Raw genomic sequence first — 24074 nt, 5'->3', positions numbered from 1 at the left:
AATACACATTGGTAGACTATAGTTCTAAAAAGAACATAATCTCCCAAGCAAGTAGATACGGTTTTATGGCAAACCAAAAGCATATTGATACTTCACACCGTGCAATAACAATATAGAAACCAAACGAGGTATTCAAGGCGCTGAGTGTATACAAACTTTCAAAAAGATAGGTTATTGCAGTGATGAATTCTGAGACCCAATTATTTAGCACCAAAGGGTTCACAAGGTGCTACAGCGCATACAACAGCCACAGCCAGGAACACCGGGGCGAACCCCTTTTGTTTTCGATAAGTGCACTGGGTTCTTTTATATGCATTACACAACAGATGGGACCAACGGCTTTACGTCCGTCCCATGCCTCAGATTCCGTATGAGAGTTAAAGGTTCCAATTTCAGGGGGATATAGAGAAAGCCCACTTCGGGTTTGCGTCCAACCGTAAGCAATTTTTGTTTCTGTAGTTTAGAAAGGCTAAACATTTTGTTTTGAATCCATTTTTGAAAACAAATTCCCCATTGAAAAGCACTGCTACAGTGGCAATTTTGATGGTGCAGACAATTTGTTTCTAAACCGTAAGGGTAGGCCTGGTTTCTGCAACTGGCTGAGGTTTACTTAGTTCTCTCTTCTAGTGATTGTCGAGTGTACTCAGCCCAGAGCTGGAACAAACAATATGGGCCTTAGTATGTGTATTCAACTGTTCATTCTCTCGGAGTGGTATCAAATGCCTCCACAGCGTGCAAGACGAGGGAAGAGATTCGGGTAGATGAGGGCTAAACATTCACGATCAATGTCGCTCTGTATCCTAGTGGTGATCTATTTCATGATTGTTCAAATGGGAGTAAACTGACTGATGGAGCCTTCTGTCTATATGAACGCATGACTATGCACCTCTCTCATAATAATCGCACACTGCAAAAACCGCGTGCTAAAAATTGACACCATGGTAGTTGCCACTTGTAGACACCGAAGATTTTTGTAGACACCTAATATTTGAGGTACTTTCTCAAAATTATAGGGAGCCATTTCTCACAAAGTTGTATCATCAGCTCTCCATAGCGCGTTTCCATGAATCTTTTTAATGCTAATAATTATTTTGAGTAATTACCAATAGTTCCCAGTGCCTTTATAACTTTATTTCAAGTACGCAAGCTAAAGATGAATTGGTGTATTGTGCAGCAGACTGTGCCACCAGCAGGGCCGCTACTTCGACAACACATTGGCCACCAGCAGGGCCGCTACTTCGGCAAGACATTGGGCAGAAAATATTGCCTAAAAGATATTTCTATTCAATTTTTCGATTCAAGAATACATTTATTTCCATACTCTCTTAAAAGCAGCACAATGCTGCTTAACAAATTTAATTGCTCAGTAGCACAATTACAGGGAACCAGTTTTAATCAACGCAATCTACATGGTACTTTGAAGGGTTTACCCATTCTTCCTTTAACACGATTTGCCTTTGTTCAGTAATACGGGGGAATTGACCATTGTAGCGAAACTGGGTTCAGCGTAATTTGGTCTTTACTTAATTGAGGTCAATTAAGTAAATTTATTCCATTCTTTGTGATATGACCAACCTTGACTGGTTTGGTCTCTCTAAAGGTAATATCAGCTCGCATATATAAATTAGCAAACTATTGAATGGTTAAACAAAGTGGGGTGCTCTAATCCAGAAGTGCGATTAACTACCAAACAGAAGAACCCAGAGAAAGCATTTTGGTATAGTTTGTATTGGTATGGAAATACTAGAACTGGTAAATACGTTTTACATGCTAAAATAATAGTTTCGTTACATTGTTTTTACTCATTTCTCAACAACTACAGCACATAAGCAATTAAAGGGAAGCTTTCTACCACCATCTTCAATTCATGTAGGTTCAATGTAAACATGTGGACATTTTGTAAAAAAAAAAGTACCAAACCCTTTAAGTGTTATTTTTTAAAGGCAAACATTTGGTTATAGGAACCGTTCGATCGCTTTAATCCCGAAGATGTAAAGATATATGCGTACAAACTAAAAACTAGCCTTTGACATTTAATTTAAAAATGTGGTACAGCATTTTGGGATATCGTCGGTACGATTGCTGTCTACCTAATTTATGTAAATAATTTATTGCTAATAATCTTCAAATATCATTTGTCAAATATTGCAAATATCAAATTTTAAATGAAGAATACCAAGTTCCATATCATTATCTGAAACGCGATTTTCATTTCGTTGATTTTGGGAATGACGCGTTATTTCAAAAATTGGGTCAAAGGTCACGATAACATATTAAAGATCACAGTGACTCGTACAAAAATAGTCATAAAGTTGTAAATTTTGAAGAGCCCAACTGTTTCTTAGTGGATTCTGATAGAAGAAGACATGCTCTATCAAGTGATTTTTATTTCGTTGATTTTTGGAATGATACATTATTTCAAAAACTGGGTCAAAGGTCACGATAACATATTAAAGATTACAGTAACCTACATTTCTGAAAATTTATTTTTAACAAAAGAATTGATTCGAGCATGCAATTCTCATCATTTTGATACCAAATTTGCATATATGTGATAAAAATTGACATGGTTATGACATATTTTTACCAAAAAGGTGGTATTTTACCCTAAAAATGTCAGATTTTAGTGGTTTCTGCCCTGACCACATGGTAAGTCGGATCGGGCTAAAAATTGGTGTGCAATTTTTATCAAAATCGGAAGACATGAGGTAAAAAAGTGTGTTGGTCTGACATGGAATGACCCAAATGCAACATTTAAAATATCATATAGACAAGATCTCCAGGACTGTATGTCGCTACATCCGGGTTGGGATCAGAGCTCTGTATAACATTGTGAGTATTGATTCGTTCTTATACCGTCCTTTGGTTCTACTACGATCCCGTGTAATGTAAAGCCTAACTATTTATACCTCGGCTGGAGTAAGATGCCCTGTATTCCCAGAGGAGTCCCAAAGGGAGCGGAAGATTGAATAAATTTGATAAGAGAGCAAACTAATAATACTGCTCAAATAGTCTCTCTGCATTTTGCTATGTATACTAAAGTTGTTTTGGAAGTAAAAAAAGATCATTGAAATACTTTCTTCGTATGGAAAAGACCAGTTAAGCCTAGACTCTTTCGAAACTATTTACACTAGAAATAATGCAATGTGCTTCACCATTAATGATGATGAAAGGATGAATTACTAATTGCCTTCTCCACTAAAGGCCGTCACCACATTCTTTTGTTATGATTTGTTATTTATCAATATTGTTTTTAATAGTTTGTTTTTATTAACTTTTATTGTCTGAAGCAATGTCAACCCATTGTTTTTCTCGAAGACCGTATGCCACGCTAAAATAATATAAATATTTATGTTTTTTTGTTTTTGTTTGAATGTATGTTATACATTTAATCTATTTGTAATACCTCCCGTAGCTCATTGTATCTGTTATAAAATAGCAGTATTTATTGGAGCTTGTTTTATAGATGTATGTTGTTGCTGATGTAGTTGGTGATTAAGCGGAGTAGTATACATTGTAACTTCACATCAAGAAAACAAATGATTTTGAAGTAAATTACAGCCGGTATGTGTCTACTCCCACCAACGGGCATGCTCCACGCAAACTGACCCTTCGTCCTCTCTCGACACACCACATCTACATGCACAGATATACAAAGGGGCCTATATTATTTTCATAAGACTCGGGCAAACATGAGACCAAGTTTCCAATGGCTTATTTGATGGCAATCAATAAATTACACCAAATAGCTCTACAAACATTACTGCAATAACAGTAAGTTTTAAATATTTGTTATACAAACAAGACAGGTCAACCTTTGATTTGACAGCCCGCTCAAAACCTCAAAGAGATTGTTTTTTCCCCGTCTAAACGGCAACCACAGGACAACTTTGGTAGCACATAAGTTATTTTTAAAGAGTGTCAAAGGATCCCCAAGACAAATATGGGAACATTCTCCTTTGAGGTTGCCGGGAACAATTGCCTGTAAATTGCCTGGTGTGACGTGCCCCTGACATTAAACCCAACGACAGATCTCGATTGCTCCATGTTCTAGATATTTCCAAAGATAAACAATTCCACACATCAAAATGAAAACCGGCTAATGTTTCAATCCTGACATATATATCACTTTCATGTCAAGAAATCAAGGTCGCAAGAAATACATACCGCTTTAGAATCGATTGCTCTAGATTTCATCACCCTCCACCCGATGTAACAATACATCGATCGCAGAAGTATATATCAAATCACACCTAGACGTGTTTTCTGTATGAAATTATTTTCTTCGCACTTCTGGAAAATTCTGGGATCCGAATAAATTTCAGCGCCTTCTTGTTTTTTAATCTGCACGCCAGGCAACACGATTTCTATAAGTGGGTATAATTAAGTTATTTCAGGGCATACAATGGGGTGATGGTAAATGCAATCACAGGGTTATTATGAATTTGCGGCCGGGATGAAAAGCCAGGCAACCAGGGTATAAACAGGCTATATTTTCGCAAGGTTGTAATCTCATCAAGCACTGGGACCGGTGCCACAATTTCTCAGAATTATAAATGCAGCTTTGAAAATATTCTTCGATGGTGCAGCTTCCTGTACAAAATAAACACGTTGCTGCGTCACTTTGTCAATATAATATAAAAGACTGCAGCAATCAACAGAAAACAGACAAAAAACATTTAGAATTATAATAACATTCACAGGGACAGGAAGATTAAAGAAAAGGCATGACGGCTGATAATATTTTAACCAAATGGACCAATCCAGAATGCAAACTTTAACATACGTCAACGACAATCTCAATTTCAGAGGCAAATTTACAAATGTCTTGATAATTTACATAAAGTGTTTCCTCCTTAATCACAGCCTGTTCTCAAAATAGTAGTACAATATTACTGCTATATTATAGTATTTAAAAGTATATCGTCGACATAACATAATATAGCAACCCGTTCTTTTGAATATACTATTGCTTATTTTACGTCAAAAGTCAACTCCTCGTTGTCAACAACGCAGATTAAGTTTCAAAATAAAATGTTTTAAAGACGTTGTTGCTATTCTCGATGGAAGACTTTTCCAATTAGAATCTTTTTTAAAGTAGACAGCACACTGGATACCGCAATAGTGAACGAACGCAGGCGGCAGCCGCGTCCAATGGAACATCTCCATTGCAGGGCCCAATTTTATAAAGCCTGTTAGCACGACAATTTGCTTAGCATGACATTTCTTCCTAGGTAAAAAACAGGATTACCAACCAAATTTTCATTTGTTGCATATTGATTGATACTGGTATTCAGCTGTTGTTTGCTAAATCCTGAAAGTGACGTGGAAATCTGGTTGGTAATCCTGTTATAAGTATAGAAGAAATTTCATGCTAAGCAAATTTTTTGTGCTTACAGGCTTTATGAAATTGGGCCAAGTGCTGAGCGGTATCAATAGGTTGAACGCACTTTCCCCTAAAACAACACTATTGTCAATGAGTACTGTAAAGCAACAGTGAGAGAGAACCAACCCCCCAGAGGGGAAGTCTTCAATCAATCTGGTTGGAACAGGTACCGCCAGAGAGGGTATCCAAACTGCTCACATCAGAATTCGTGTTGCGACCAGGAGACTTGCCAAAATAGAGTGAGCCGTACACAAAGGAGGATGGATATAGAGGAAGATTAATCAGCTTGTGGCAAGATAAAAGGGATGTTTGAGATTGAAGTGAGCAACATCTTGCAGCAAATAAGATAAGTATCTTATAAACGGGACCAGTGGTTAACAAACATGGGAATTGAGTAGAGGATAGTACAAGCGAAGCTGAAAGTGATAGAACGGAGCTTGTTCACCACCATGTATCGGAGGAAGTTACTGGCAGCTAGCTCACAGGATGTTGATCAGTAAGATTGCAAGATAACTCGGGATGATGAAAGCACGGACGGGAGCACGGACGCAGAGGGAGGGTGTTAACGGCTGCTGAGGTACGAATTAAGACAAGGCCTGAAGAGGTGATAAAATTGTCAGCCGTTGTGATGAAGTACAACTGATCTATCGACAAGTAGAATCTTATGCAGGGGCTGTTAGGCAGCTGTTAGGGAGACGTTTAGGTGTGAAGGCGTCACAATCAGTACTGGAAAATTATACGCTGCAAAAACTATGAAGTGTTGAAATTTACACCATTAGTAGCCTCGAAATTTACACCGCAGTCAATGTCATTACACCTCAGTGTTCACGGTGCACACCGTGGTGGAAATGCCGGAAAGATCAAATTAAAGTCAGTGTACACTATATTGGTAATTACTCAAAATAATTATCAGCATAAAACCTCACTTGTTAACAATTAATGGGGAGAGGTTGGTGGTATAAAACATTGTGAGAAACTGCTCCCTCTGAAGTGACGTAGTTTTCGAGAAAGAAGTAATTTTCCACGAATTTGATTTCGAGACCTCAAGATTAGAATTCGAGGTCTCGAAATCAAGCATCCGAAAGCACGCAACTTCGTGTGACAAGGGTGTTTTTTTCGTTTTTTTTCCATAGTTATCTCGCAACTTTGACGACCAATTAAGCTCAATTAATGTTCACAGGTTTGTTATTTTATGCATATGTTGAGATACACCAAGTGAGAAGACTGGTCTTTGACAATTAGCAATAGCGTCCAGTGTCTTTAAAGAATTACAAAGAGATCTCCAGGAATATAAGGTAAAATGTAAAAGAGATGAGGTCATTCGTGACAAAGTACAAGGTAAGGGGTGAGTTTTTTCATAAAGGCGATCAAGCAAAGGGCGAAGACCAAGGCTGCAAAAGCAAAGAGGTATGATGACATGGTCAGTGAGGCACCAGAACAGGCCGTGTCACACCAAGAGACGTGAGCTGTTTAAGGGATTGGACGTAAGCAGACCCGAGGCCAGCAAAGACGAGATCTTTCTGAGGTGTTGGCACCAACCATTAAGCAGGATAAAGGTTTCTCTCCTTGGCTGACTGAGACAAGAACGGTTCTGATGTACATGAAAGATGTCAAGAAAGGTAGCATTGGTAATTTGTATTATAGACAAATCCCGTGTTTACATTGCGATGTGTGAACTATTGAACAGTTTGGTTGCAGAGTACCTCTATCACCATGAACGCCTAGCAACAAGGCTGCAAGAGGCTGTCCACAGGTATGAACTATAAACTTATCATCGATAGGGCTGAAAGACTGCAGGAGCAACAAATTACTTCACATTTGTGTGAGTCGATATAAAGGCGTATGGTAGATCAGGTGAGAGCTTGGTGACATGGTCAGACATGTTTGCTTCGTTGTTGAAAAAGGGCAAGGGCACCAGAGCATTTTCTCCTTGGTAAACGGCACCCTATAGAGCATTTTAAGGGCAAGAAGGCAATGACCAGGGGGCGTGGAGGCAATGGCCTTCGTTGCCTCCGTGAAGTGTCAGTGAGGCCTGTATGGTGAACACTTTAACAGCTAAGGTAAAGTGCAAAAACTGGCGTCTTGAATTGGTACCTTGGGTGGCGTCATATAAAAATACCCCCACCCCCCCCCCCCCCCAAAAAAAAAAATTACGTTTATGTTGTTTCAGAACCCCATGACGTTACTTGTGATTCTCTCTTCGGTATACGGTGTCAATTGTGACACCCAAGTTTCTGCAGTGAAGGCTATGCATGTTTAGAAGAGGTATTTTCCAAAGTTGACTATCTGCCTCAACTGTTCCTTGTTCTGCTATTGATGCATGTCAATTATTCTAAACAAGGGGGAGTGAATGTTGATAGATCATGCCATCTGCTTTTTATGGATGATTTGAGGTTGTTTGCAGAGAATGAGGCGGAGATCGATTCTTTGGTGCAGAACATTGTGATCTTTAGTGATGACATCGGGATGCAGTTTAGTCTAGAGAAATATGGTCCAATGACCGTGACAGAATTGAAAGAGTGTACATTCTGTTTGCATTACTCTGCCACATGGTGCACAGATGAGGGCTTCGATATTTGAGGAGGAGGGTTATCGGTAGACTGGTCCCCTAGGATAAAGACAGGTACTTGCTTAACAGAACCAGCGATTTAATTTTATACAATCATTTCATTGGATAAACGTGCAGTGACGTAAGCTTTCTGTATGCCTATCTGTGTTTTGATTGGTCCATGGTGACGTTTGGCAGCTGCACTTGCGGTCGTCTGCATACGAATCTAGGTGAAAGGTGCAAATGGACGGGGAATGACCTAAGCGAGCTAGAGGCCATTTTATTCAGGAGACTCATAGTGTGACGTCAGATGTTCAGGCTATAAGTTATCGTTATCTTTGTGTTCTTATCTGAGCTTTTCCTTCACGAGGAATCAAAGGTAAAAGTTGAGGGCAGAACTCATCAGGCAAAAGTGAAGAAACTGTTAACTGATTGTGAGTGTCATGGTCAAGGCGTTATCACGATGGGCCATGTCTTTGATGACGTAAAGAGTGGGTGTGGTTACTTTTATTAGTGAACCAAGAAATATCTACAGACTTCAACGACAGGGGAAGAACACTGATCATCATGCATGGCAAGCCAGCAAGCCACATTCGCAGGCAAATAAAACGCAAAGTAGAAAACAGTCAAGATCAGATGAGCGGATCGGTAACCCCACAATAGTGCAGCTTAAAAGGCAAAGATACATTTTGTTTTTTGAAACCGTTCGACAGTTTTACACAATAAAAATGAATATATACAAAGTAAAGGTTATTAATGTGATAATTCATTTAAATTTCCCTGCTCGCGTTTTTGAGATAATCCGGAACAATATGTTCATGCAGGAAAAAATGTTCCTGAATATAATATATAATCTGAAAACCGTTGCAGCGGTAACGCATCTCAGGTTCAAGTTTCAAGTTTGTGGGCATACAATTACTGATAATGTTTGTACATTACTTCAAAGTGAGTTTTTTTCTTCAAATTGCCTTGTCCTATACCGAAAACTGTTGTAGCTTCTACCAAAGGTTTTGTCAATAATTTTTAGACTGATTGCCAAACGTTAACCTTTCCTTAAAGTGTCCAGCAATGGTTTTTATATATAACATTGTTCACCAAAACCTACAAATAAAGTCCAACTGTCAATAACTTCGAAGTACATTGTGTTTTTGAAAATGCTTTATACTTTCGAAAGTTGCTTGTAACCAAAAGTTTGTTTTGCCATTAATTTTAAGAGTGATTACCAACGTATCTCTTACTCTTTAAAGACACTGGACACTATTGGTAATTGTAAAATTGAAAGTTTGAGCTCAATTGGTGGTCCAAGTTGCGATATAATAATGAAAGAAAAAACGGCCTTGTCACACGAGGTTGTGTGCTTTCAGATGCATGATTTCGAGACCTCAAATTCTGAATCTGAGGTTTCGAAATCAAATTCGTAAAAATCTACTTCTTTCTCGAAAACTACATAGGGAGCAGTTTCTCGCATTGTTTTATATAACAGCTCACCATTACTTGTTTTATGCTAATAATTATTTGGAGTAACTACCAATAGTGTCCACTACCTTTAAGGGTCTAGCAATGTTGTTTTTTACAATCACCATGACAAACACAGTCCTTATAAACGACTACTTGATCACTTTCCCCTAAAAAATGTCCCCAGCGCCCTCAGCAGCAGAATGTTGCCAAAGCTATTGTTCCGGGCTATGGTCCCCGGGAATTCAATTTGCGATCGTTTCATAAACGTAAGATCAGGGGAATCCCCTGAGAAATCGAACAGCAATAATCAGAGCGCACATTATTTGTCTGTAAAGGCTCCATCTGGCTGGTCTGTGGTAATTACAGGTAGTCAATGCACTTTTGTTTTCGTGTGGGAATGGGGTTTTATGAATAGCAAGGCGCGGTTATCATACACGGCATGCTCTAGATATTAAATATATCAAATTTAATAAACTACCAGAATGCGGCCCGGAATAAGAAACTGAAATTGTTTGATCTGACCGTTAATATTTATATAAAATATATAAATAAATAAAAAGAAATTACCCTTAAAAAAAGAATAAATATTAGTATTCTCTGCGTTATAACTATCTTTGCTATTTATATGTTTCCATCTGGACCAAATGTCATATATAAAATTAGTATGAGTTTGAGAGCAAACAATTTTTTGAAATAATCTCAAATTTTAACCAACTAAAAGAATAGGAAATGTAAACTGTTTGATCGGACCGTTAATATTATATAACACGAAAAAAAAACAATCAACAAGATTTAAAGAAGAGATTACGGTGTATTGTCTGCGTTATAGATAACCAAATTTCATAGAAAATTTTTAGTTTGAAAACAAGCAATTTTGTTTACACGTTGGTTTGTACACGACGCGCTGTGCACATCTCGTCCGCATAGTTTTTCACGAAGAGGCAAAGGCGATAAACCGTTAATTACTCATAATGGGCATGCTTTAAAATTCCACTTTTGCGGTTGGTAAACCATCAGAGTCTAATGATTTCAAGAACAGTAATGGGCTTTAATGTCCTCTTCGTGTCAGCAACGCGTCGACGGTGCTTGACTTGGAGTTTGCAATTTTGTAACTTAAGAAGACATTGCCGCGGCTATTAAAGACACTGGACACTATTGGTAATTGTCAAAGACCAGTCTTCTCACTTGGCGTAAATCAACATATGAATAAAATAACAAACCTGTGAAAATTTGAGCTCAATCGGTCGTCGAAGTTGCGAGATAATAATGAAAGAAAAAACACCCTTGTCACACGAAGTTGTGTGTGTTTAGATGGTTGATTTCGAGACCTCAAGTTCTAAACTTGAGGTCTCGAAATCAAATTCGTGGAAAGTTACTTCTTTATCCAACACACTGGCACTTCAGAGGGAGCTATTTCTTACAATATTTTATACGCTCAACCTCTCCCCATTACTCGTTACCAAGTAAGGTTTTATGCTAATAATTGTTTTGACTAATTACCAATAGTGTCCACTGCCTTTAAGTGAAACATACAACCACATTGAGTAAATATGAAATCACTTGTGTGTCAAAAAGACCAAGGTCCGTTTACAGGGGCTCTGCTTACCGCGGACTTATCGCTTACAGCACACCGTAGAACACGTCATTTGGTCGTAAGCGCATATTATTTCTGCCGTAAGCCAATCCACGGCATTGTGCCCTATACGATTTGGACAGAAATGTCCCCACTCAAGTTAACGCAGGCAAACGAAGACGTAAGGCAGTGATACCCAGTTTGGCCATCACCTGCTATTTGAAGCAAGCAGTAACTCTGTTTAAAGGCACTGGACACGACTTGAACTTAGCCAAAATAACTGTTAGCATAAAACTTCCTTGATTACGAGCAATGGAGAGCTGTTGGTAGAATCACTATTGTGAGAAACGGCTCCCTCTGATGTAACGTAGTTTTGAGAAAGACTGGGTTATTTATTTCTCACTCAAATACTTTTGTAATCAAAGACTTCCGGCATGAAAGCACACAAGTTTGTGTCAACTTCGATAACCAATTGAGTTCAAATTTTACACCAAGTGAAATTGTTTTTGACAATGTAATCAGACGTGTCGAGTACCTTTAAGTGAAAACATGTTTTAGTTTTAATGATAATGACTTACCACTGTGTCGATTTCGACCATCTCCAGACTAAAGTCACGCAGAATGTCCGGATTCTCGTTGACATGTTTCAGGGCGAGCCTTGCCGATAAAAGGCAGTCCTTCCCGATAACGTGCATCGACTGATTCAAATACGTCGGAAACATTCCCAAGAGATACAGCGGCTCTTTATCCTTCCTGGATGCCACACCTTCCTGGAAGACCACCAGGGCCAGCAGGAGCCTCACCAACATTTCCAAATTCAACCAGCTACCCCTCGCGAAGGAAATCATGGTTCCTTTCCGAATCCTCCTCCTCGGAGGCTGTGAACCCGAAGGAAATTGGCGGTGCCGAATTGATCAATTCAGGTCCTACAAAATACAGGTGGTGTGTCCTCTCCCACCGAGTTGTTTAAATCTCTCCCCGATATCTGACGGGTGCATTGAGCGAAAATTCTCGGCGATTTGTCTCTGCTCTGCACGCACAACACTCCAGCGAGATCTCCAATGTACTAAAAATACATCAGGTCCTGCAGAAAGTCTATAATATCCTTAATTCCTACCGACAACTGAGTTGGATAATAATGTCAAACGCCAACCCGAAAAGGCGAAATCTCCGAACGTCTCCCGATGAAACAAAATCCACTCTTCGTAAAAAGAAAATCCCATGAAGCGTTGAATCTGGCTCAACGTCGGCAGCTCGCAGTTCGCAGTGTGTTCACTCTGACTGCCTGCGTAGTAACTGTGGTCCCCGAGCACTAGCTCTTGTGTATCTGAAAGAGAAAACACCGTATAAGAAACGTCTCCCGATGAAACAAAATCCACTCTTCGTAAAAAGAAAATCCCATGAAGCGTTGAATCTGGCTCAACGTCGGCAGCTCGCAGTTCGCAGTGTGTTCACTCTGACTGCCTGCGTAGTAACTGTGGTCCCCGAGCACTAGCTCTTGTGTATCTGAAAGAGAAAACACCGTATGAGAAACGGAGTTAGCTTTGCATCAGTGACGCTGTCGAAGTATAAGGCACGCCCACCCACTAAGGCATCGGTTATTGGTTGGCCACTCGTGTGATTATGTTCACGACCTGCGTGTTGGTGTTGCTCTCTGCCTATTTGCAGGCAGCGTAATTCTCGTGACAATTGGGAAAAGATTTCTCTTTCGTATAAGGGCAATTTCTTCCCCACAGCTAAACAATATTTTGATGCGGAGGCAGACATGCACTTTGCCAAAAAATACATCTGTCTGTATCAAATAAAATACTACACGTTGGAGACGTATAGTTACAGGAAAAGATGTGTATATTTTTCAGGGAAAAAAAACCTGAGCAGTGAAACTCCTGAAAACTACTGGACTGTTTTTATAATTAACAACATATTTGTGAGCTGAATTTGTTGTGGGGATGAACTCGATTTAAACGTTACAGTTTTTCAATTAAGACTGCAAAATCTCGGGTGTTAAAATTGCCATCATGTGTTTTGTTGTCATATAGATGCCGGGGGGGGAGTGAAAATTTACACAATCACGTTGGTTAGTAACACCCAATGTTGTAAACATTGATATATTTTTTATTTTGTGTGTGTATCTATTGTGACAACATGGTGTACATTTTCTTTGTAGTTTATCTGTGGCTAACAATGCAAGAAGCTTAGGTGTGTACAGAGTAAATTGAAGTCACTAATGGTATACTACCCGGACCATCCAAAGTTCAAAAAATATACCACGACACGAACCCGGGCGTGAAAACCATCAGACCAGCAACGATATTAAAAACAAGAACAATATAATTGAATTTTTTTATCGGCGGTAATATTTTTTTTTAACGACGCGACAGGAAGACTGGCACGTAACGATTTACCTTGAGTTTATTTGAATAATTTAAACGAGCGTGACTGTGGCTTAAAATGGCCAACGAAAGTGCAGAGGAGTTTGACCTTGTTGTACAGTTCTCGTTCAACCCTTCTGATGGTACCTGATAATCACCGGTGATGATGATGTTGCATTTTCTTTTACGCAATCTAAATCTCGTTATGGAGTCCGTTAGTCAGTTGACAGTCCGGGCTTTAGGCCTGAAGTAGAGCTGTCAAGCCGTGTCCTCATAAATCACTACTGTGCCCTTGTGTTGACGGAAATGAAAATATTTGCCCTCGGCCATTTTTATTTTTCGAAAAAAGAAAGCTCTTCCAAACCGGAAAGGAGAAATCATAATGTAAGACTAGCATGATCATTGAAGATTTCACTAAAGATCTTGAGAGGACCACTTCTCCGTTGTCCGATTCTAATTTAATGTGATGGCCCCATCTGATTTTTTATAAACTTTTGACTTGAAGCAAAGGGCACATCGCAAAGTTGTTCAGCTGTTACTTTCAAAGCTCTTGAATTTATGTGTTCTATATTACGCAAAATGTAAAAAAATTCACTGACCAGCGTAGTATGTTGCCTGCCGAAAAGGACACTGGAATGTACAACGTCACTCAAGTTTTTGAAAACAAAGTTTACATGGTCTATAAATCCTTTGATACATTATTGCAAACTTGTGCAGGATACCCCCTTCATCATATTTAAAGACACTGTACACTATTGGTAATTGTCAAAGACTAGTCTTCATAGTTGGTGCATCTCAACATATGCATAAAATAACAAACCAGTAAAAATTTGAGCTCAATCGGTCGAAGTTGCGAGATATTAATGAAAGAAAAAAAAACACCCTTGGCGCACCATGGTCACACGAAGTTGTGTGCTTTCAGATGCTTGATTTCGAGACCTCAAATTCATAATCTGAGGTCTCGAAATCAAATTCATTGAAAATTACTTCTTTCTCGAAAACTACGTCACTTCAGAGGAAGCTGTTTCTCACAATGTTTTATACTATCAACCTATGCCCATTACTCGTAATCAAGAAAGGTTTTATGATAATAAAAAACTCTCTGGTTATGTCATCATCTTTATACCTATCGGTGAAAAGATGCATTTGTTACATTCATTCATATTGGGATAAAAATGAGATTTGGAAGCACAGAGCCATCCCAAGACAGAGCTATGCATAATTAATAAGTAGTGTTTAGGGTTGTGTTTGTAGCAACGGTACCATCGTTATGAATAATCATAAGACGCACACACCACCGACCAAACACAGCGCGTTAAAAACAAAATCCAGTTCGATAACAAATTCTATATCTAATATTTGATACATTTATTTAGACACATCTATTTATTCCACTTCTACAGACCAACAGACGTTTTATTTCTTGCCTCTTTTATTAAAAGTGTAACTCGATGCTCTATAAATAATATAAAAACAAGACACGATGAGCTCGTTGCATTACCAATATAAACCATTATGATAGGAAGAGAAAGGTTACACAGTAGAGATATTGTCAAAACAATAAAATAAAAATATTAGAAAACCTTACATTATTTCACAACCACCCTGATGTCTCTCTTTTGAAATCTTGTTGTTGTTGTTGCAATGAATGTTCATGTTCTTTTCACTCAATAATGCAAAAACAGATTCATCCATTCTTTTTACCCAATAATGTAGAAGCACATTAATATTTTAATTTGAAAAACCAGTTTTCACCACCATCGTATCAAATCATCCTTTCTTTCTATAAACCACAGCTGACATGCAAAAATAAAACAAGACACTTTTCACTCAATAATGCAAAAACAGATTCATCCATTCTTTTTACCCAATAATGTAGAAGCACATTAATATTTTAATTTGAAAAACCAGTTTTCACCACCATCGTATACATGCAAAAATAAAACAAGACACTTTTCACTCAATAATGCAAAAACAGATTCATCCATTCTTTTTACCCAATAATGTAGAAGCACATTAATATTTTAATTTGAAAAACCAGTTTTCACCACCATCGTATCAAATCATCCTTTCTTTCTATAAACCACAGCTGACATGCAAAAATAAAACAAGACACTGTGCTTGGACAGAGGTCGTCTTTCGCATAAAATTGGCATACCTTGCGTGGGAACGCCTGACACCTATTTTATTCCACCACTGACAATCAAATGTTGATATGGAACCGCGTGTATATAGCGTGAAGATTACGCGCCTTGCTTTATATTAATTATTGAAGAGAGTCAGGTGGTTGATAATCACAGTCACGTGATGGAATAAGATGAGACTTGAATTCTGGATGAGGAGCTCGGCTGATCTTAAGGTGATGCCACTCTGAATTACTAAGCAACGTGTGGTGTCACAATTGACTGTACAAAGCCCGGTTCATACTTCATGCGAACGCGAATGCGAAGAGAATTTGACGTGAATTTGACGTCACACCCTCCTTTCGCAGCGATTATTCGCATAGGGAGTAGAGCAGAGTTCAACTGCTGCGAATTGTTCGTTGAGAATTTGTGACGTCAAGATTCGATTCGCATTCGCAGGAAGTATGAACCGGGCTTAAGTCTCGCAATGACAAGGTCACCATTGACCTTCTGTTTACCTCGGAGCCATCATCTATGGGAGATGTACGTGGACTGGGTGTAATTTGTGTAGAATCGTTACTTCTCGAGCTCCGTCCCTGGAACGATTACATTTATAACTACACACTTTTGTTTTTATATATTTTTTTAATTACTTTTAAGCACTGATTTATTCCTGTTCACATAGTGCAATTCAGTTTTTTAACTGCCAGTCATAGTTTTAATTAACAATTATTGAATTGAAACTCACTTTTTAATTGCATAGTGCTGGACCTTAAACACCCTGCAAGTTTACAGTGACATTGTTACGGAAACAACCACGAGTGCACTAAACTAACTGACGTTTGGTAAAATATTCAACCGTTTTAAAAGTGCTTCGTTAAAAGTGCTTCGTTACTTACCGCGAAACTTTACAAGGTTTAAAAACCTTGTGTCGCATGTACGTGACGTCGCATGGAGTCGCAGGGACAACAACGTCCGATTTGCAGACAGATAGGGTACCGTACATGTACGCATGCATGGGCGCCATGGACCACGACCACTGCCTCTTGATTGCATGTTCATAGTGGGTGTGTTCATTTAGCTTCCCTGGGTCGACCCCGGTGTGTGGCGGTTTTTTTTTCACAGGACGAGTGTGTGCAGATAATTACCCACGTTCGTCCTGGTAAAACCAAAAACTGACACGCACCGGGGTCGACCCAGGGGAGCTAAACGAACGCACCCATTGAATGAAAGTTCTTCTCGCGCTGTATAGCTGCTATTCCAGATGCCTGAAATAAATTCTCCTAAAAGCTCGTTCGCTCTCTAGGTTAACCGATACCCATGTGTATCAATGTACACAAATAAACATCAGTATTGCCAACCCATTCTTAGATGAACCTATAAGTTCTATATGTCCACTCGAGCCCTCGACTCTAATAGACCTTATGCCCATGACGTCATTTCAGTAGGGCGCCCTCACCTAGAGGTCAAAAGGAGGTTGTTCATTGGCCAATCCTGTGCGCCGCGCGTATAAATCTGTGCGTTTCGATTGTTTCGTCACCGTTTTCCCACTAAGATGGCCGCTGGGTGACGTCAATGCATAAGTTCTATTACATCTCAGAGTACACCACCAAAAATTACTGTCATTGTGCGTCCTCTCATCTTAGAAAAGCCAGGGTTAATAATTGGCTCGTACCAAAATAAAAATAATTGGCCGAGTAATGGAGGAACAGACGTTGATTTTCAGTTAATTGCATCCATGGTAAATGTAACAGCACAGACGAAAGCCTTACAATCATTGTAACGACGTCGTTAACATTATGCAAAAAAAAAAGCAGAAAAAAAGTGGTAAATATGTTCAAAAAATAACTTGCTACGTTTAGATACGGATGTTTACATTATACGAACGTCATTTAGGTACATGACGTAGGCTACATTTATATCTGATATCTTTTAAAATATTTTAAAAGGTGCAAGATTTTGAGGCTTCCTTTCTGCCCGGTCTTTATTTAGGTACGTGTATGGGGGTAAAGATAAGTATGTTTATATAGGTACGATACAAATAAGGCTACAATCAAGTTGATATCAATCAATCAATCAATCAATAAAACATTTATTTCCACATTCACATCAAATGGAGGCATCATCCTAAAAGCCGAGGCTTGTGGCGGATGTGCCCGTTACAAGATTACAGAACAAAACAGGAATACAGCACTAAATAGACGAATAAATAAATACATACCACTACGGTAGATAACTACACAAAGGTTTAACCATGGTTAAACAATGTAAATATAACTATGAAGCAGAACATGAAGTGAAGTAAACAAAGGGACAGCAATTAAACAAACAATACAAATTAGAAAACATAGACGAGTAAGTAGTTAGGTAAGTAAGTAACGGCTAAGCCAACTACCAGTATAAAAAAGCAAATCGATCAATTATGTTGGGAATTTAGTAAAAAACGTTTTTAGTCGGTATTTCAACGAGCTAATTGAGGGGCAATTAGTAATTGGTTGTAGAAGATTATTCCAGTTTTTTTGGTCCAGTGAAAGAAATTGTGTGTTGGGAAAGAGTTGATCTAAATAGGGGAACATGAAATTTAGCTGACGACCTAGTATTGTAATCATGTACAGTGCTGTTAACAACAAAAAGATTGAGTAATGATTTAGGAAGTTGGTTGTTTACAAACTTATACATGAAAACATCTTGCTGAAATACATTTATATTCATAAGAGACAATAGCTTATGTTTCTTAAACAAGGGAGTGGTGTGCTCGAGAAAGGGGGCCTTGCATACAATGTGAATAGCCTTTTTCTAAAGTTTAATCAACTGATCCAGATTTTACTTGTATGTATTGGCCCAGATAATGTTACAATAAGAGAGGTATGAAAGAATAAGTGAACAATATAAAGTACGCAGAATGCTCGATGGGAGTGTATACTTCAATCTACTCATGATACCAATATTTGTTGATATTTTGTTTTCTAATTCTTTGATATGGGTGTTCCATGAAAGACATTCGTCAATATAAACCCCAAGAAATTTTGTATTAGTCACTCGCTGTATGGGCTCATTATTAATTTTAACTTGACAATTACGTAAATTCAATTTCTTTTTACTTTTTGAAAAAGCCATAAATGTACATTTCTTCAAGTTGAGTGACAGTCTGTTTGCCTGGAGCCAAATTGATACTTTGTCTAATTCAACATTAAGTACGTTGATAATAGTTTCTACATGTCTGATATCACTTGAGTAGATAATATTAGTATCGTCTGCGAAAAGGATAAAAGAGAGGACCGTTGAGGCATGACAAATATCGTTTATGTACAAAGAAAATAACAATGGCACAAGAAGGGAACCTTGTGGTACTCCACAAGTAATATTATTCAATGAAGAGGAGCAGCAGCCAATTTTAGTATATTGATTTCTGTTCGTAAGATAACTACAAAACCAATTCAGAGTAGTACCTCTTATGCCATAATAATTAAGCTTCTGAAGCAGAATATTGTGATTGATGGTGTCGAAGGCCTTAGACAAGTCTAGAAAGACACCGAGCGATATGCAGTTATTCTCAAAACCTTTAGTAATTTTATGGACCAGGTCTATTACAGCCATGTCAGTAGAATGATGACTTCTAAACCCGTATTGACCATTGTACAAAATATTAAATTTAGATAAAAAAGAAGAAGTTCTCATGTAGACTATTTTTTCGAGAAATTTAGAAAAATATGATAACACAGATATTGGTCGGTAGTTAACGGTTTCACACTGGTCTCCAGCTTTGAATATGGGCGTCACTTTGGCCGTTTTCAGTTTATCGGAAAAAAAACACCCTTAGAAATGGACAAATTACAAACATGGCATAATGGCAGACTAATTTTGGAAATAACGGACTTAAAAACATCAGGGCTCAGGTCATCGTACCCAGCACTTTTACCGTTCTTAAATGATTTGGCAATATCACAAACCTCCTTCTGATCGGTAGGGTAGAAAAACATTGATTCAGGGTGATTACATTTTTAAAAATCTCTAAATGACACATCTGTTTGTGGAATTTTACTATTCAGTGATGGGCCAATGTTTTAGTGAAGTAATTATTGAATATATCAGCGACCTCATGGGGATCATTAACTTGTCTACCCTCGTGATTAAGCTTTGTGTCTGACTTACGACTACCGGTATTATTATTCAGAATGAGCTTTTCTTCCATGTCTTCTTTACATCATGTTTTGCATGGTCAAATTTATCTTTATAGTATTTAGACTTAGCTTCTTTTAACAGGGTGGTTAGTTTATTACGGTAAGTTGTATACTTATGCTTATTCTGCTCAGTTGGTTTGTTAATATATTTTTTATACAGTCTATGTTTATACTTGATAGATTTAATCAAACCAGTGGTCATCCAGCTTTTAAGTTTACGAGTCGTTTTGGATTTGACTTGTTGAACAGGAAAATTAGCATCATACATTGAGGTATACTTAGAGTGAAACAAATTGAAAGCTTGGTTAGGATCCTCATTAGACAAAACGTCACTCCAGTCAGTTTCAACAAGATCATATGAAAATCTGGCAATTCCACCGGCATTGATTATCCTTCTAGATTGATTAGCACAATGTTGGGACTGGTGAGTGTCCTTTAATGATGAGACTTGGAAGATCGGAAAATGATCTGTAATTTCAGTAAATAGAATACCACAAGACATGTCATCATCGAGATTGTTGGAAATGATGTTGTCAATGATGGTGGCAGTAGTGTCAGTAATACGGGTTGGTCTATTTATTAACGGCCGATGATAATTACTAAAAAGACAATTAACAAGATTCTTGGTAGGTCGATGGGAATCACATTGCAAGAGATCTACGTTGAAGTCGCCCATAATAAAATTCTTTTTGTTTTCTTTGTTAATTTGTTGGAGAACAAGATCAAATGAGTCAACAAAAGTAGCAGGATTAACCTTGGGTGGCTTATATTATACACCAACAATAATGTTATTTTGTCCCGAGCGAGGGATTTCAATAAACAGTGATTCACATATGTTATTGTTTGGGAATATATCGTTTCTCAAATTAAATATAAGAGAAACATGTATGTACAAAGCAACGCAACCACCAGCCTTGTCTTTTCTATTATTAGAAATTAAATTGTACCCATCAATTTTAAATGGAGGGCTATTTTCATGGAGCCAGGTTTCGGTAAAACCAAGGATAGAGAACTGAAAATTCAAAAGATCAAGATAGTCGCAAATACTGTCAAAATTTTTATGAAAACTTCTTGCATTTAAACAAAAGGTAGAGAAGGTATCTTTGACAGGTTTGTGCTTGAATCTTTCTTGAAATTGATCACAGAATAAATAATCAGAGTTTTGATGTGTTTTAAAATAAAAGTTACTATCAGGATCGACATCCCCAGGAAACTGATTGTTAAATATTAAAGGATTAAGTATGAGATTTGAAAGCCTATCAGTGTTAAATCTTTGATTGGTTCGGAGCTCTACAAGAGCTACATGGAAATCAATGTCATCTTCTAGGTGATTAAAGGGCCTAGCGTGCTGATGGCATGTAAGTTGACTATTGCATAACTCACAATAAGTAGTCATTGAAAAGCGTAGTATAGCATTATACTATATACAATTGCCCCAACACAGATAAAGCAACATTCCTCAGCCGTTATATTATTATATGTAAGCTTTTGGTAGTAGCCGTGTAATAACATACGAGACTAATAGTAAACTCAAACGGAAAACAAGTACATGAATAGACACAAAACATGGATAAATATGAATTAAACATTGAGCAGTACTTGCTCCATGGGAATCATAGTAAAGTTAAATGTAACCATTAAGAAAACAAACTTGATACCAGGAAGCCCTGAAGTTCAAGGAGAAGAAGAAGAAGACGGGTCGGTCTTGATGTATTTGGAGCCGTTTATGTATAGTTCACCGTTGCGGAAGACGGGTCGACCGCCGGACTGATACGCTTTCTTCATTATGTCGCGAAGCTCTCTCTCTTCTTTGCAATGTCGGCGGCAGGGAGATCCTCCAAAATGAACACGGGGGAGTTTGCAAGGGCTCGCTTGGCATGCTTCAGGATCTTCTGTCGTTCCGGCCGATACAGGAATTTGACCAGGATATGGCGAGGTTTATCTGTCAGGTCTGAGGCGTATTTCGGTGAGCGGCCGGTCCGGTGGGCGTTCTCGATAGTCACGTCGGGCATGCTAAATTTTGTTGCGAAGGTCTGCATAGCCTTTTCAAAAGGGACTATATGGTTCTCGTTGAGAGCTTCTGGTATGCCGCCTATTCTGATGTTAAAGCTTCGGGAATAGCGTTCTTGCTGGAGACTGGTTTCCTGAAGCTTACGGATGTTCGTCGTGGCCTCGTTTAACTGCTTCGCCATCTGGGATGCCCCATCAGCCAGTAATTTGTTTTCTGCGTGCAGATCTTCAACCGATTGGTTGGTAAATGTGATAGATTTCTCCATCTCTTCGTGGTCGGCCTCAATACAGCGAGAAAGATCTGTCGTCAACTGGAGCGGAAGTGGCGGAAAAATGGCAAATTGACAACACAACGACAAGAATATCGCAACCAATGTAAAGTAGTTAGGAATTTGATCAACCAGGCAAAGATCATCCATTATTCATCTCAAGTACAAGAATCCTCAGGAGATCAAAAGAAGCTCTTCAAGATAATTGGTAAGTTGTTGCTCAAACCCAAAACCCCTGTCCTTCCATCCACCTACAATAACCAGGACTTAGCAAACGAGTTCCAGAAATTCTTTGTCACCAAGATTTCAGACATCCGCTCATCATTTTCATCAGTCCCTTACAACGTGCCGCAGACATTGCCACATCTTCAACCAGAGTGTAGACTATCTGTGTTTGAGCCTGCCACTGTTGCTGAGATTCAAAGGGTTATTATGAAATCTCCTTCAAAATCCTGTGAGCTGGATCCAGTATCAACATCCATGATAAAGCAAAACATTGATATATTTGTACCCTACATCACTAAGCTTGTAAACGAATCTCTCAGTTCCGATTGTTTCCCCGATAGCCTCAAAGTTTCCTACATCAGGCCGCTCATCAAGAAACCAAACCTGGACAAGGAGATATTTAAAAACTACAGACCGGTTGCAAACTTAAAATATCTTGGAAAAGTCATCGAACGAGTAGTGTCATCACGTATTTCTGATCACATTCATACTTTCAACCTGTCCGACGTGTTCCAGTCAGCATACAAGCCTTTCCATGGGACCGAGGCTGCACTAGTCCGTGTGAGCAACGATATTCTCTCTTCTATGGACAATGGTAACCTTACAGCACTAGTCCTGCTAGACCTGAGTGCTGCTTTTGACACTGTTGATCATAACATCCTTCTCTCTCGGCTCCAGAATCACCTTGGCATAGAGGACACAGCCCTAGCATGGTGCAAATCGTATCTCCACAATAGAACTCAGCATGTATGTATTGGCACTGCGATATCCGACCCTGTTGTTTTGAACTACTCTGTGCCACAGGGGTCGGTACTCGGCCCGCAGTGGTTTACGCTGTACACTTTACCGATTCGTGACATCATCCTCAAATTTAATCTGAATTACCATGTGTACGCAGACGACACTCAGCTATACATCACGTTTAAATCTTCTCAAGAAAACGCCAATGCATCTATTGCAAGACTTGAGAAATGCATCCAAGAGATTCGACGTTGGACACAACAAAACTTCCTGAAGTTAAATGATGATAAGACAGAGTTCCTTTTATTTGGGTCACGTCAACAGTTAACTAAGGTTTCAGTGCCATACATCTCCATCGGTGATGCTCGGATAGCTCCCTCGCTAAAAGCTCGGAACTTGGGGGTTATTTTTGATTCATTGATGACACTTCAGCCACACATCAACAATATTGTTCGTTTATCATCATATCACATCAGGAATATAGGTAAGATTCGCAAGTACTTGGATAAAAGTGCCACTGAAAAGGTCATTCACGCATTTGTTACTTCTCGTCTTGACAACGGCAATGCTCTTCTATACAGTCTACCTAACAACCAGATTTCCCGACTTCAACGGCTCCAAAATACTGCTGCCCGCATTGTGACACTGTCTAGAAAATCCTGTTCTATCACCCCCATTCTGAAACAACTACACTGGCTCCCTATCTCTCAACGAATCATCTTCAAGCTGATGCTCATTGTCCACAAAGCTCTAAATGGCAAGGCTCCCCACTATATTTCTGAACTGCTTCAAGTTTACACTCCATCAAGGAATCTTCGATCAAGTTCCATGCTTCTCCTCATTGAACCCAAGTCTCGACACTCATGGGGTGACAGGTCTTTTTTTTCAGCCGCGCCACGCATCTGGAACTCTCTACCACTTAATCTTCGATCTTGTGTTTGTACCGCAAAATTCAAGTCTCTTCTCAAAACTTATCTTATGTCACAGGTTTTCAATGACTAATTTTGTTGTGTCTGTTTTTCTTTGTGTTTTGTTTTTGTTTTTGTTTTGGTTTTACTGCGCCTTGAACACCCAGCAGGGTGGATATGTGCGCATTACAAGTCTTATTATTAATCTTCCCCATTCTGGTAAGTAGATCCTGCTGGTTGTTGATAACTTGATCTAGTTTAGAATGTAGATCAACTGCCA

The 24074-nt window shown here is 38.7% G+C and overlaps 1 protein-coding gene across 1 annotated transcript in view; it reads right to left on the bottom strand.

The window, feature by feature from the left end:
* Positions 1–12477, bottom strand: part of LOC117293293 (gamma-aminobutyric acid type B receptor subunit 2-like) — an 86521-nt gene extending 74044 nt beyond the window's left edge. Inside the window, exon 1 of the mRNA XM_033775537.1 lies at positions 11544–12477. Coding sequence (XP_033631428.1) covers positions 11544–11813 — 270 coding nt within the window. The 5' untranslated portion in view covers positions 11814–12477. The remainder of the gene's footprint in view (positions 1–11543) is intronic.
* Positions 12478–24074: the final 11597 nt, after the last annotated feature.

This window comes from Asterias rubens, chromosome 8 (genome assembly GCF_902459465.1).
Source record: "Asterias rubens chromosome 8, eAstRub1.3, whole genome shotgun sequence".
NCBI lineage: Eukaryota > Metazoa > Echinodermata > Asteroidea > Forcipulatida > Asteriidae > Asterias > Asterias rubens.
Note: the sequence above shows the minus strand (reverse complement) of the source record. Positions and strands in the feature narration are given on the sequence as shown.